Source organism: Bidens hawaiensis, unplaced genomic scaffold (assembly GCF_021521415.1).
Source record: "Bidens hawaiensis isolate Kalapana, Puna unplaced genomic scaffold, B.hawaiensis_p1.1 tig00045987_1, whole genome shotgun sequence".
Classification (NCBI taxonomy): Eukaryota; Viridiplantae; Streptophyta; class Magnoliopsida; order Asterales; family Asteraceae; genus Bidens; species Bidens hawaiensis.
In genome coordinates, this window is record NW_027498183.1 from 77,996 (window position 1) to 94,071 (window position 16,076).

The 16,076-nt window shown below is 34.2% G+C and overlaps 2 protein-coding genes, 1 long non-coding RNA gene and 1 pseudogene across 6 annotated transcripts; 2 read left to right on the forward strand and 2 right to left on the reverse strand.

Moving 5' to 3' along the window:
• Positions 1–96: 96 nt before the first annotated feature.
• Positions 97–1,001, forward strand: LOC143596055 (bifunctional purple acid phosphatase 26-like). Its single transcript, XM_077074929.1, has 4 exons — positions 97–309; positions 399–520; positions 604–765; positions 847–1,001. Exons 1-4 carry the CDS (start codon positions 172–174, stop codon positions 926–928), a joined length of 504 nt encoding a protein of 167 aa, XP_076931044.1. The 5' UTR covers positions 97–171; the 3' UTR covers positions 929–1,001.
• A 67-nt stretch (positions 1,002–1,068) lies between these two features.
• LOC143596056 (calmodulin-binding receptor-like cytoplasmic kinase 3) lies at positions 1,069–3,729 on the reverse strand. Of its 2 annotated transcripts, none has more exons than XM_077074931.1 (6): positions 3,534–3,693; positions 3,197–3,450; positions 2,243–2,408; positions 2,069–2,158; positions 1,690–1,988; positions 1,069–1,501 (listed from the first exon to the last, which is right to left on the reverse strand). In XM_077074931.1, exons 1-6 carry the CDS (start codon positions 3,643–3,645, stop codon positions 1,292–1,294), a joined length of 1,131 nt encoding a protein of 376 aa, XP_076931046.1. In that variant the 5' UTR covers positions 3,646–3,693; the 3' UTR covers positions 1,069–1,291. The 2 variants fall into 2 exon arrangements, with proteins under 2 accessions (XP_076931046.1, XP_076931045.1); XM_077074930.1 differs by having other exon boundaries at positions 1,070–1,501; positions 3,197–3,459; positions 3,534–3,729.
• Positions 3,730–3,977: 248 nt separating this feature from the next.
• On the reverse strand, positions 3,978–5,475 carry LOC143596044 (uncharacterized). Its single transcript, XR_013146633.1, has 2 exons — positions 5,312–5,475; positions 3,978–4,069 (listed from the first exon to the last, which is right to left on the reverse strand). It is a non-coding gene; the product is annotated as an uncharacterized LOC143596044 (long non-coding RNA).
• An 8,318-nt stretch (positions 5,476–13,793) lies between these two features.
• LOC143596057 (transmembrane 9 superfamily member 11 pseudogene) lies at positions 13,794–16,076 on the forward strand (annotated as a pseudogene). 2 transcript variants are annotated; one of them, XR_013146638.1, is made up of 2 exons: positions 13,794–13,853; positions 13,996–16,076. The product of XR_013146638.1 is annotated as a transmembrane 9 superfamily member 11 pseudogene, transcript variant X2 (transcript). The 2 variants fall into 2 exon arrangements; XR_013146637.1 differs by having other exon boundaries at positions 13,800–13,853; positions 13,986–16,076.

Consider the following 16,076-nt stretch of genomic DNA (forward strand, 5'->3'; position numbering starts at 1 on the left):
CCATTTGGTAATTTACCTTTTTTAGTTTTTACCTATGTTCTGTTTTGTGTATGATACCGTTTACATATTTACATTTTACCCGTGACAGTAAAATACACACCACAATATAAGTGGCTAGAAGCAGAACTTAAAAAAGTGGACCGGAAGATAACACCTTGGCTTATTGTTATAATGCACACACCTATATACAACAGTAATAGTGCTCATTACATGGAGGGTGAAAGCATGCGAGCTGCGTTTGAGAGTTGGTTTGTTCAGTACAAGGTCGATGTCGTCTTTGCTGGACATGTTCATGCTTATGAAAGATCGGTTTGTCACTTGACACTTGTTCATCTCATTTATATATAGTATATTTTTTCTTATTATATCTTATGAATCCATAATATATGCAATTTCAGTACCGGATCTCGAACATACATTACAACATAACTGGTGGTGTGAGTCATCCTGTACCAGACAAATCGGCTCCGGTTTACATAACCGTTGGAGACGGTGGAAACCAAGAAGGTCTTGCATCAAGGTGATGCTTTCTTCTATCTTTTATTTCTCTAGAAAAACGGTAACCAATGATTATGTGGCGATCAATCGATGATGGGTGTGTAGGTTTAATGATCCTCAGCCTGATTATTCTGCATTCCGTGAGGCGAGTTATGGGCATTCGACACTCGAGATAATGAATAAAACACACGCGTTTTATCATTGGAATCGGAATGATGATGGAAAGAAAGTTCCAACTGATTCCTTTGTGTTGAAGAACCAATACTGGTGAGTTTCATAATTCTTTAAAAAAATTATTATTACTTTTTAAACTTTATATAATCTGATTATTGTTACTATTTCATACAGGAATAAGAGTCTTAGGAGAAGAAAACTGAAGAAGAATCATCTGCATGCAATGGTCCCAACTTTTGAGGTTAACAATTTTTGAAGAGCAGTTGCCTTAAAGGTCAAAAGCCTTTTTATTCTTTGGGTATGTTTTTAAACTAATAAGAGTTGCATACTATGAAATATATTTGTAATAATGGACATTAAAATGCAACTGAATAGTCACAATTCAATATATAAATTCTTTTATTTCTTTTCCAAGTACAGACCTACAGATACAACACAAATCTTCTATCAAATTCGGTCACACGCATCGAGTTCTTGTACCATGTATTGTACACTTGTACTCTGCTACAAGTGGCAAGATTCAACCCATTAAACAATCAAAGCATATGAAAATCAAGTTACACAAATCTACAAAATATAACAAAGAAACTGAAAGCTTTTTTTTAAAAGTTTTTATAGATCACTCTTCTCTTCCAAGTTGGAGATACTTCATTCGAATAGCCCATAATTTCTCTCCAACCGACTTCATATCCGGCCGATCACCTCGCGTGGGGGCCGCACATTGAAACGACAAATTCAGCATCTTTTTAAAGATTTTCTCATTCACGGCTTCTCTCATTTGTGGGTCCACCAAATCCATCGCTTCACCATTGTTGTATTTAGTGAACGCCTGCGAAAACAAATATGTACAAATTGTAATGCAAATAGCACGAGCCAAGCCGCTCCCAAGCTACTTGAGATCAGTTTGCTAAAAGCTCGAATAAAGTTGTTGAGCTCGAGCTAGCTTGCGAGCCTAAACAAGCCTATTACTTGTATAATATTTATTTAATATGTTTATGCAAAGGGATAGAAGCTTACCCATCTAACAGTGACTTTCTCATCGGGTGACCGCCTTGACTCAACGGGCCGACGACCCGTAAGAATTTCTATGAGCAAAACCCCGAAAGAATACACATCGCTTTTCGGGGTGAGTTGAAAGGTTCTCATATACTCCGGGTCAAGGTACCCGACTGTCCCTTTGACTTTGGTCATCACATGTGTTTTACCAGCTTCGTTGTCGCCAACCCTTGCAAAACCAAAATCTGCCACTTTGGCTCTCATTCTTTCGGTCAAAAGAATGTTAGACGACTTCACGTCTCGGTGGATTATTTGTTTTCCTATTAAAAGATTAAAATAATTTATATGAATCATTATTAAAAAAATACATAGTCAAAACTAATACACGTCACCTACTCACCGGCATATGCATGAAGGTACGTTAAACCATGAGTGATGTCGATAGAAATTTCAAGGCGTTGACTGAAATCTAGGAAATTTCCATGAACTCCTGCGAAAATAAATAACAAACTTATGATATTTTCTATATCACAAATTAAGGTTTCATAGAACTTTATATATTTGATGATCTTACCATCTAAATGTTCCCTAAGTGTACCATTAGGCACGTACTCGGTAATAATAAGACGTTCGTTTCCTTTATCAACATAACCAAGCAATTTTACTAAATTCCGATGCTCGATTTTCGCAAGCAGCTCGATCTCACTTCTAAATTCGTTTCTTAGAGAATCCGAGTTTTCCTGCATAAACATTTTATATAATTATATTCAAAGGAAACAATAATAAATATATTGTTTTCTAGAGGACCTGCAAAAATAGAACAGTTTGACCGAAAAATGTCAAAATGAAAGATCATTCCATTCACAGTACTAGCATTCCTATTTTGCATGTGTTCATGCTCAAGATTAGGGGTGTAAACAAGCCACGCCGCTCATGAGCCACTCAAGATTTGCTTGAGTCTAAAAACAAGCTTGTTTAGTAAACGAGCCCAAGACAAAGCTTCATTTAAATGAAGCTCGAGCCACCTTTCGTGCCTAAACGAGCCTATTATTTATATAATTTTATTTAATATATTAAATATAAAACCATATAATACTTATTACTTATATTTTAAATTATGATAAAAATCATTGAATTATATATATATATATATATAATGTTATATATAATAGTCATAATTAAAATAAATATAGAAATAAAAGTATATTACAAATTTCATCTTTAAAGTAAGTAATTTGTAACAATTTAGTGCTTTACACTAATAAACATTAGGACTTGCAATTAAGTCCATTTAAATGACCAATATACCCTTACCAAATATAATATATTAAACTATAATAAAGATTAAGGACCCAAGCTTCATTGAAATCTATAATTTACTCTAAAAATAATTATATATATATATATATTAATAATAATAAACGAGCCGAACTAAAGTTTGAGTAAACTACTCACGAGTTTAGCTCTAGAGGACCAGCAAAAATATGACTGTTTGACCAAAAAAAGTCAAAATGCATGCAAATGCTACCTTGCTGGCTCGTTTAATGGCGACCACTTGACCGTCTGGTAATTGAGCTTTGTAAACGGTCCCGAACCCACCTTCACCTAACTTCAATGATGGTGAAAAGTTTTGAGTAGCTCTTGCAACTTGCCTCATGGTCAAATGAACCGAGCCAATCCTATCAAGTTTTGGTGACATGGAAAATCTACCGGGGCTCTGTGGGACCCGCATTGGGGTTGTAGCAATCTTTCCAGAAACAGGACTCATTTCTGCAGATCGGGCTGACGCCACTACAAAATAAAATTCAATTTTAAATATAAATCTGATATTTAATTATAATTCAGAATACAACAATTTTACTCACATGAATTTGTATCCTTAACGAGAACCGCGTCTTCAGTATCTTTTCTGCTGGATTGAAAACAAGGGCAAAGACAACTGCAACAAAGATACACGAGTCCCGGTGCATCATCCATGGTTGTATAATTTGTTCTAAATATATAAATATTTAGTTTCTTTATAACTTAATCACGTTGTTTAGATATCAAAAATCTGCATATAACACAGAAGTATGCTTATAAATCACATTTTCATTTTACAAAAAGGAAAAATAAACAAAAACAAAATTAATAGATTATATACCTGAAAAAGATCATTCTCTGTATAAAACTCTATAACAAAACTTGCATCTTTATTGACTTTCTTTTATCTGGGAGTTGTAAGTTGATAAAGATTGTATCTTGGTTCATTAAGCCGAGGAAAACGAGAGAATATAAATGTGAAAGTGGGAATTTTTTTAATCTCTCTGATATCTTGAATCAAGAATCGTGGAGTTGTCGTGTTCACACCGTGAAATTATTCCACAATCACCGATGATGTCAACCGGAAGTCTATTGAAATCTGTTTACAAAATAGAAAATAAGTCAATTGCCCATGTGAGATGTGATTGCAGGTCCAAAAAGAATCTTTATGGAAATGACTTGGAAGGTTACATATAACTTAAAACAAAAACAAGAACTGACTTCTTGACTTAAAACTGCTTATATCAAGAAACCTAAAATTTAAAACTGTGTAGCTTAAATATCTAGAATGTTTGGTACCCACAACATCAAATATTCAAAAGTTTCAAGATTTGCTAAAAGCAACCTAATTTCCCACCAAATTCAAAGAAATCGGTGAATTAAACAGATAATATCCACATATGAAACAAACCTATGTGATGAAACAAGAAACAAAGCAAAACCCTACCTTAAACCCACTAGGTATACAGACTGTAACAATCCATGGAATTTGATTATCTAAATGCCCTAAATTGATTTTTTGATAACCTTAGCATCAAATATAAAAAAGTTTCAGGATTTACAATTAAAAGGGAAACCTAGTTCCCCAAAAATCTAAAGAACACATCGAATTAAACGAACATCGACATATAAAATAAACCCATGTGATGAAACAAGAACAAAGCAAAACCCTACTTCAAAACCACTTAACCACCACTAGATAGATTCTTTGATACCCGCAACATCAAATATGGAAAGCTTCAAAGATTTGCTAGAAAAAAAATCCCCTATTTCCGCCCAAATTCAAAGAAATCGTCGAATTAAACGGATAACATCCGCATATAAAACAAACCCATGTGATGAAACAAAAAACAAAGCAAAACCCTACTTTAAAATCACTTAAACAGTCACTAGATACACAAACTGTAGCAATTCATGGATGCTTCTTTGATACCCACAACATCAAATGCATGAAAGTTACAAGATTTGCGAAAAAAAACAACCTAACCCAACTTTAAAACAATAACATACACATACGAAACAAACCCATGTGATGAAACAAGAAACAAAACAAAACCCAACTTTAAAACTGCTTAAAAACAGCCACTAGATACACCAACTATAACAATCCATAAGCTTTGATACCCAATTGACCAACAAAAACCCAAATCGACTCACCCCCAAAAACCCCTAATTCATCATCAAAACAATAAATTTAATCAAACCCACATAACAATTTCAACAATTAACTCAAAGCAATAAGATCAAACAACAAGATACCATGATCAGTAAAGATTTGAAAAGTAAGTGATCAAGAAGCTAACTAAAACTGAATAAATATATATAAGTGTAAAGGTCAAACCTTTGAAAAGATATAAGATGAATGGATGATTACAACAGTGAGTGTTTTATTATTATTAATAAGTTTTGGTCTGCAAGAAGAGAAGATTCGGATGTAGAGGGTGGAAGCAGCTATGAAGGCAGAGAGAATAGAGGTGGAAGTGAGAGCATGATGCTTCCAAACTATTAAAAAGGCTGCCAATAATTATAAATAGCATCATTGTTGTTCTTGTAAAACAAAAAAAATCAGCTTGTCTATTACTTTGTTTTTTTTTAACGTTTAACGACTTTCTTGTGTTTTATGTAACCGTACTTCTTAAATTGGAGAATTTCGTTGTCTTAATCTGTACCTATAATTACTTTAGAGTTTGGCTTGGTCGTTTCTTTGAGAAACCATGTCATCGGCTGCCATTTGATAGTCGTTGTGCCACCACAATAGCGTAACTATCTGGCTTAACACACGATGGGAAAAACCCTGATGGGCTCAGAATTCGAACTGACACTCTTGCACAAGGGGTAGCTCAAATCTTGCATTGTCTTAGTTCACCAAAAATGATACAGGTGGAGAGTGAACTTGGGCCTCCACTAGAGAATCCGAGTCTCTTACTACTAAGGCGTAAATGATGGGTGTCTATTACTTTGTTATGTTTTTATTTTATTTTTTTTAAATAAAGAATGAAAGTTTAATTTGATCTGGAGTAAATAAAATTAAACTATAAAACGTATAAATAGTTGAAATAAAATTAATTTACAAAACATGCAATCAGTTGAAGTAATTAATATTACTTTACGCTTTTAAAATAGAGTAATTACACTACATAGAATAAAGTAACTATAATTACTTTAGTTTAAAATTGTAGATGATAGAGTAATTAATTATTTTAATTGTCTATGCATTTCAAAGGTTAAGGATACTAAAGGTGGGTGAATATTTATGGAAAATTATGAAGATATATCGACCAATGAGGTATTGTTATGTTAAAAGCAGAGTCTTTAGAGATTTATTATGAGTTAATAAAGATTAATAGAAATTTCAATATTTATAAAACCAACCAATCACAACAGCGCCCTTAAATCATTTGGTTAAAGGAACTCGAATTTGAAACTGCCTGTTGAAACCTGAGTTGTTGGCGGGCATGTGTTGCCGAGGCTCGCTCGTATTTTTAAGTCGAGGCCAACCCGAAGGGAGCCCTGGCCCCTGGATATCCTAAGAATTGTTTGTATCTAATTCTAACAAGTTGTTCATATAAGAAACAAAATTCAACATGTATTTTATTTGTTATGCTTTTTTTTCTTTTTCATTGGAAAGTCATGAAAGTATACTTTGATCAAGTTTCTTTTAATATAGTTATATATACTTATTTTGACATTTTTATAAACACGTGATTGGATGAAGGGTCAAATGGGTTATCCAAAAGAAAAGAAAACGCTTTTTAAAGGTTAGATGATCAAATATTCAAATAATATTGGTTGAAATATTTCATGTTCAAAATTTTCTTAACTTGGCGCTAAAGTGTCATACCTAATTCGTTAACGAAAAATCATGTAAACGTTAATTTTTAGGCTAAAGTTTTACCAGTTTTGTTATATAAGCACGCATATGACGTTTTTTTAATGGATTATACTTTCGTGTAATTATTTCGATACTATTTGTTTTATCTTAATATTCATATGTTTGGAATGGGATCAATTTTGGTCACTTTGTTTTAATTGGTTCTTTAATTTATTAAAAAATATTGGATTCACATTGTATTCCCTAGCCGCTATAGTTATCGCCATTGTCATCGTCATCGCCACTAATTAAACCAGCAACAGCGGCGGCGACAATCTGGTGGTTCAATTGGCGGATACTGTCGGATACCATTGTCGGAAACTGTTTCGGATACTGTCAATTGAACCACCATGGTCGTTCTTCTCCACCATTGTCGGATACTGTGTCGGATACCAGGTTTGTCGCCGCCGCTGCTACTGGTTCAATTGGTGGCGATGACAATGACGATGACGATGATGATGGCGGCTAGGGTTCCGCCACAATATCCGACAACGGTGGAGAAGAACGAGCAGCGACGGATTAGGCTTATGATGGTTCAGTACGAAGCGACGACAACGATGGAATTCACGAACATTTCCGGCAAACCTGGTGCGTTCGCTGACGAGCTGAAGTAGTTTCCGGCAGTGGACTTCCGGTGGGGGTGAATGTCGCGCGGCATTTAAAAAGGGGGAAGACATTTAAAAGAAAAGAAAAAATTAAGAAAATTACGAAATTACCAAAGTACCCTTGACTTAACTGATAAAATAGATGGAGTTAAAAAAAAGTACTAAAAATGAAAGTTTTTTGAAACTGTGATAATCATTTGCATAAAATAAAGTATAGATACAAAAGTTGCATAGTTGATCAAACCACATGTATTAAAATGGCACTTAACACTTAAAAAAATATGATGATTGGATGGGGAATATCATAGACATAATTTCCTAACATTGTGTATATAAAATGATGGTTGATGTTAACAAAACATTGACCATTAGTTTATGTGTATATGATTTAAATCTTGTTTATTCAAAAATAGCATGCTTAGTTGAATTGCATATGATATTTAATTTTTTTTTGGCAATATTCTTTGAATTTTACAAATGTTCACACTTCATAGTTTTGTTTTAAATGAAAAGTTGGTCAAATGTTCACACCTTCTTTATGTAAGAACAAATGAAAAGTTGTTATGTTTTAAATAAAAAAAAATATGAGACATACTCGGTTTTTTAATGGTTTTATACTCGTTTTTCTAACAGGCTTATATATACTCGTTTAGTTTTTTAACGGCTTAACCATTATTTTATGTGAAATATTATCACTTGAAAGAAAAAAGAGTCTATAGTGGTTCTCTACAATCCTTAATTATTGCTTTCATATTGGACCATTCTCACAACATTATCGTGTCATGTGATTTAAATCAACTATGGCATCTATGACTCTTTAACTTCATCTAAAATGTCATAAAAAAACTTTCCTACTTCTAAAATTTTTTTTTTTTTTCAAGACTTCAAAAAATTTATAGATTATTGCCATGCTGCACAAACTTTTTTGAAACACTTACACCATTTGAAGTTGTAATATCTTCCTGAGTTTTCTTCTTTGACTGCTATGCCACCCTTTGAAAATTATTGGGTTGTCACTTAGGAAAAATAATGGTTCACTTAGAAGTGTTCATAAGTGGTTATTGAATCTTCTAAATGTTAAAAAAATAAACATAATAGTTCTTGGTTTGTGAAGATGCGTTACTAGGTGCTCTATTTTCTTTTCCCATTGAGGCCGAACCTCACATCCCTAGGACCATGTGTAGTTGACGTTAACTCGTTGTCACATCATCCACACCAGACGCCAAATACCATTTTGTAAAAGAGGAAAGGGACAACATTGGGAGGGGGCGATACTTCAATGGTGGACGCTAAGGATATGTTGTATGGACACAAACACTAGCGGAGCTAGAAATCTTTTTCTTATAGGTTTGGGATTTTTCGGGACTCGATTTTTTTCCAACGTCTAGTTTTGGGGCTTAAATGGGTCGGGTCGGGCCGGTCATTCGATCAAACAAATAAAATGTAATATCACTATCATAATAAAAGTAAACGGTCAACATTCAATAAAATACAAAGTCATATAAAAAGATATTACCTTTTGTAATTGATCCCTACGTGTTTTCATGTTTTGAAAACGATTCATTATATCTTCAAAACAACTTTCAAAAAGAACTCTTTTTCAATATAACAAATGCTCGTGAGGTACGGATCGAATGATCAATTGAAACCTTAAACATTTGAGGCAATCAAGCAAAGAGCCGGTTGATCGTTGTTGACCAGTTTAAATAATCTTTTAATTAAATTGAGCAGCTAATAGTAGACAAAGAAATACAAATAGATTATGGCCCTATATAATAATATAATATGACTATTTTATAATATGATATGAATACTTTTATGGGTTAAAGAAGACACTAGAATACTCGATATTTATGTCTCTATATAATATGAATCTTTGTTTCTTTTTAAGCATTCTACTATAAAACTATTTATGAGTAAGTCGGTAAACATAAAACACACATTCCTGGATAAGGGAAAAGGACCCTGAAGTCAAGGAGGCGAACTGGGCAACTGTGGCGATTGATGAAGAATGAGCCAGTAGGTGATACTCCACGTCGATACTTGATAGATAAGAAACTCAACCGTCGATGTTTTTGGCTTTTTTTATTTAATTTTTATTTAGATATTATGTTTATGATTGTTAATTGTTTTGGGCTTATTAACCCATTTTATTAACCTTGGGCCTTTTCTTACGGATTCGAATATATTTTAAAATGATACTGGGTTCGTTCGTCGAAAAAGAATGAGTTCGCTCTTTAATTGTATGTATAGGTCACATATAAAACCGAAAAATACCAGGCTCGGCCGAACCCAGTTGTAACTATGTGGCTCTGCCACTGAACACAAATTCACCAATTGGTATCTTATGTGGCATAATGGTGAATTGAGGAACACCACCCCCACTATTTATTTTTTTTATATATATATCTATCTCTACTATATAATAAATAAAAGTTTCTTCTTGCCACGTGTCATTTTCTTATGCATTCTTACTATTTTTTCCCGCCTCTTTCTCCTATTAATTATGCATTTTTAAATTTATTTTTATATATTTTTTGTTTAATGATTTCTATAACTGCTTTAACAAAACATATTTTATTTCTTAAAAACGTTAGGTTTGCTTATAAAGCATTTTATAAACTGAACATTTTCATTATTTAATTTGTCTAATATAAATTATATCGTTTTTATATGTAAGAAAACATTTACATGTATATGAAAAATCTTAGCTCCTAAAACTTACTTAGCGGGTTCATTGTTAAAAATACGTGGATTTTTAACTGAACCCAGCCCACATTATTTTCCCCTATAAACGTAATCTCTTTCTTTCTATCCATATATTGTCAATCAAAACCTTATTAATTCTCTTTTACTGCATATTTCGATTGACTGAAAGCTTTCTTCTATTGATGACTGGTTCGTATTGTTCCGATTGTACCGTTTATGCTCTCATAATTCTGTTTTACTTTAGTTGTTACCATATTTTTAGTGTATCGTCTACTGTTGTATCGAAAGAAGTATTTAGAGATTTATGATTTATTTTTAAGATTGTGAATAGTAGTTGTAATTTAACTTCATACTTATTAATGTATTACTCAACTTTATTTATCAAAAGTTATCACTTGCAGAATTTAAGTTGTCAAGCCCATGTATGACATGCGTATTTAACCTAGTATTACTTATAAATCAATTTTTTCAATTTAATTAGTTGGTAATGTTTTATATTGTACTAAATTTTATCCCCCGTATTACGGGGATTGTTTTACATTATTCGTTTTTAATATTTATATATGTATATTTGGATTTTAATTTTATTTGTTGTAAGAAAGTTAATAATTAATATACTTGAGGTTTGATGATGAAATGGTTTAACAAATAAATGATATGTTATAATCCGATTTAAAATCTATCTGGGTTTAGTGATACCCATTACCCGTTTATTTTCTTTATTATAAAATCATTTCTTAATTATAAATAGTATATTTTTTTAAAATAAAATAGGATATTAATTTTTAGTATTTTTCTATTTTATAGGATTTTCATATCAAATATTTGATGGGGTTATTTTTTAATATAATGAGATGCTATAACCCGTTTAAGAGATATTTGGGTTTGGTGAGACCTTTACCCGTGAATTTAGGTCAAATGCGTGAGAAGCCTTCATTTGTAAATAAAGTAATCTGATGGCTTGAGAGAATGGTTGTTTTACATTTTTCGTTTTTTAATATTTATTTTTTGGATTTTAATTTTCTTTGTTGTAAGAAAGTTAATAATATACTTAGGGTTTAATGATGAAAGGGTTTCATAAATAAATGATACATTATAACCCGTTTAAAAGCTATCTGGATTTGGTGACCCATAACCCGCTTATGTTTTTTACTATAAAATTGTTTATTAATTATAAATAATATATTTTTCTTTTTAAATTGGATATTAAATTTTAGTATATTCCTATTTTGTAGGATTTTCATATCAAATAATTGGTAAGATTATTTTTTAATTTAATGAGATGTTATAACCCGTTTAAGAGCTATCTGGTTTTGGTAAGACCCATACATATGAATTTGGGTTAAATCAATGAGAGACCTTCATTTAAAAATCAATAAATCTGGTGGCTTCTATAAAAGGGGGGGAGCGACCACATCGCGACACATAGGATTTTTGGGTTTTCGTTTATATATATTATAGATTAACTTAGTTATATAATTTTATTTTAGATCTATTAATAGTATTATTTTATTTGAAAAAGAAAGTAGCGGGTGAATTAAGGAGTATTTTCTGGATATTGAAAGAGAGAGCGGAATGAAGTGATGTGTGATGTGAGCCAATGTCTTTTGTAGTTTTATAACCAATCAAACCATTTTCACACTTTTATTAAAAATATTTTTTTAATAATAATTGTGTTGTTAACTCGTTTGATGATAGACACATGGCAGTTGTTAGTTAAAGCCTCTCTACTAGAGATGATCTAAATATAATAAAATTGACCCATAGAGTCCATGATTTTAGCCCATCATGCTCCATCTTCACAAAAGGCAAAACAATCACTTGTGTTGAAAAACACGTTTCATTTACCGGATGTAGTAACATGAAACCTGAACTAGACATGACAACTTTAGCCATTGATGAATCAAACTGGAGAGGCCAAACCGCAAGCTCATCAAGGACGCATTAAGATGCCCTAAAGAAGATCAGCCTTATCGAACACATGAACAAACAAGCACCGGACGGCAATCTGGAACATTGGCGGGTCACTAGCCCACTCGATCATTTTTATTCCCCAAGTACAGAAAACCTTTGGGTGCTAGGCGGACACGTCCTCGAATGGAAGCTCGTACATCAGTCCCGACCCCAGAGACCACCATCATGAGAAAACCCACCATATGTGAAAAAACCCTATGGCCCAACCTGAAACACCGAACACCTATCACATGTAACTATGTAAGACTTGAACTCAATACATATTCTGTCTAAATGAAGTCTTTGAGTGTGCCACATCAACCACTTGAGCCGGAGATCATTGGCAAAAAAAGGACTGAGTTATAAATCATGAGCTATATCAATAAACAAACATAATTTATGAATTACATTTAGTTAGCTTTAATCATGAAAAACTTATATGGAGGTGTTTCTTGGCTCTCCAAAGGTACTCATATGTTTAAATGGTTTTGAGACTTTGTTAATATGGGGCTTTAAATTGTATCTTTTGTTGTGTTTATATTACTTTGAGAGACCAAAGAAACAGCCAAAAAACAATAAATAAAAAATGGGGAAAATGTGTGAGACTTAACCTTCGGCTTGATTGTGGTGAACAACGTTGACGGTACGTTGTAAAGTCATCTGATTGGCCCAAGCTTCCTTCATATGCCAGCTTGCATATTTTACTTCTACTTTTAGATATCTTTTTATTAATATACAAATACAAATAGGTTGCTAAGTATATATTATAAAATGTTGAAGCATGTCACTTACGTTTTATTATATTCACTCCCCTCATCTCATATAACCATGTTATTAGTCATGTCTTATACTTTTAAAACTAGTTATAACTATGTCCTATCTTTTAAACCGGTCTAACCGGTCTGAACGATAAACCAATAAATGATCCTAACTAGAAAAAAAATATATAATAAACAAGCTAGAAGAGTAGAATCCTCTCCCACATACAATATTATGATAACGTTTTATATAAGTTTCACAACAATTAGTTTTGAACGGCAAACAAATCCTTCAAATGGACTCTAGCTAAATTCATCATATCGAGACACAATCGTCTTCTGATTCGGGGGGAAACCCCCACCTAAGGCTAACGTTTGTGAAAACTCGCCCGAAGACACGACAATACGATGAGATTGAGATTAAAATAAACCATTTCAACATCTAATGCCGCCGAAACTAAACGATGAGAACAAGATTCAAACCAGGTCACATGAAGCACAACTACCACCAAGTAGAGGTGCACAAACCGGTTTAAAAATTGCAAATCGGTTTGGTCAACAAAAGCCAAAACCCGTTTATGATCGGTTTCGGTTCGGGTTGAAACCGGTTTCTTACCATGTCACAATCGGTTTCTGTTTGGGCTTTAATCGGTTTCGGTTTAGGTTTTGATCAGTTTTTGCCCGGTTTCTGTTTGGTTAACCGGTTTGGAACCGGTTGTGATGGAGAAAATTACAAATTGGTTTCAAACCTACGGTTTCAATCCGATTCAGTTTCGGTTCAATTTTCGGGTCGTTTCAGTTAACCGGTCTCTGCTACGGGGCACCAGCTAATTGAATATTGAATTAAATAAAAAATAAAATATTTCTACTTTAAACTCACACAAGCTTCCTTTTAGTACCATTTAATTAATTCACCCGTCACGATATTTTCTCCAAATACCACCGTCGTCTATAATCAATCACCCTCTCAAGCCGCCGTCGCAACAGGTCAGTCAAATCTTTCAAATTCATCATTTAATCTCATTTTTCACACGTATTCGATCACTAATCACACTTTAATTTGATCAATTATCAAAACCCACATTGCAATTTTACTAATTCTTGAATTCTGCACATTAGGGTTTATCAGATCTGACAAAAAAATGAAAGCTTTTGAAAAATTCAAGATCTGGGTTTTGTTCATCTGCTTATTATCTCATCTGGGTCATGGGTATTATCTCCCGGGTAGTTATCCACACAAATATATTGTAGGCGATACATTATCTGTAAAAGTCAACTCTTTGACTTCAATTGAAACCGAAATCCCTTATGGGTATTATAGTTTACCCTTCTGTAAACCCGAAGAGGGTGTTAAGGATAGCGCTGAGAATCTCGGTGAGCTTTTGATGGGAGATCGAATCGAAAACTCACCGTATAAGTTCAAGATGCACATGAATGAGACCGACATCTTTCTTTGTCAAACGAAGCCGTTATCAGGTGATGAGTTTAAGCTTTTAACAACCCGGATCGATGAAATGTATCAAGTTAATGTGATTCTTGATAATTTGCTGGCGATCCGGTACACCAAGAAAGATGATTTCTTGGTGAGGTGGACCGGGTACCCGCTCGGTGTCAAGATTCAAGAAAGCTATTATGTGTTTAATCACTTGAAGTTCACGGTTCTTGTTCATAAGTATGAAGAAACGAATGTCGCTAGTATTATGGGTGGAATGGATTCAACTGAAGTGATACCTGAGAAATCGGGATCTGATGTTCCCGGTTATATAGTTGTCGGTTTTGAAGTCACACCGTGTAGTTTCCAGCACAATCGCGAGTCGTTAAAGAATTTAAAGATGTACGGGAAATACCCGTCTAAAGTTTCGTGTGAAACGAATACTGTAACGATGAGTATTAAAGAAAACGAGCCCGTTGCTTTCACGTATGAGGTTGAGTTTGTTGAGAGTGATATCAAATGGCCATCAAGATGGGACGCGTATTTGAAAATGGAAGGAGCTAAAGTACACTGGTTTTCAATCTTGAACTCGTTAATGGTTATCACGTTTTTGGCGGGGATCGTGCTGGTGATCTTTTTAAGAACCGTAAGGCGGGATTTGACTCATTATGAGGAGTTGGATAAAGAGGCGCAAGCTCAAATGAACGAGGAGTTATCGGGCTGGAAACTTGTTGTGAGTGATGTGTTTCGGGTTCCCGATTATCCTGCGCTTTTATGTGTTATGGTTGGTGACGGCATGCAGATTCTTGGAATGGCGGTTGTTACAATATTATTTGCTGCACTCGGGTTCATGTCTCCGGCTTCACGTGGGACCCTGTTAACGGGCATGCTAGTCTTTTACATGGTTCTTGGAATCTTGGCTGGTTATGTCGCGGTTCGCATGTGGAGGACGGTTTTTAGTGGCGATCATAAAGGTTGGGTGTCGGTTTGTTGGAAAGTTGCGTGCTTTTTCCCGGGTATCGCGTTCATGATTTTTTTCGTGTTGAATTTCCTCTTGTGGGGGTCACATAGCACCGGTGCAATCCCATTTTCGCTGTTTGTTATCTTGATTTTGCTTTGGTTTTGCGTGTCGGTCCCGTTAACGCTCGTTGGCGGGTATTTTGGGGCAAAGGCCCCACATATCGAGTACCCGGTTAGAACCAATCAAATCCCTCGTGAAATCCCGGCTCAAAAGTACCCGTCTTGGTTATTGGTTCTCGGTGCGGGTACACTTCCGTTCGGGACACTCTTTATTGAGCTTTTCTTTATAATGTCGAGCATATGGATGGGCCACGTTTATTATGTTTTCGGGTTTTTATTCATCGTGTTGATCCTTCTGGTGGTGGTTTGTGCTGAGGTGTCACTCGTCTTGACCTACATGCATCTTTGTGTTGAGGATTATAAGTGGTGGTGGAAGTCGTTTTTCGCTTCAGGTTCGGTTGCGCTGTACATCTTCTTGTACTCGATTAACTACCTTGTTTTTGACCTCAAGAGTTTAAGCGGACCTGTGTCGGCTACACTTTATTTGGGTTACTCGCTGTTCATGGTTCTAGCCATTATGCTTGCGACTGGGACCGTTGGGTTCCTTTCGTCATTCTGGTTCGTGCACTATTTGTTCTCTTCTGTGAAACTTGATTGAAGTTTTAAAGAGGAGGTTAGATGAATTTGGAGGGAAATGGGAATAAGTTGTTTTTGAGTTTGCTAAGGAGGTTGTAATCTTTAATTTCTTGTTAGTTTGG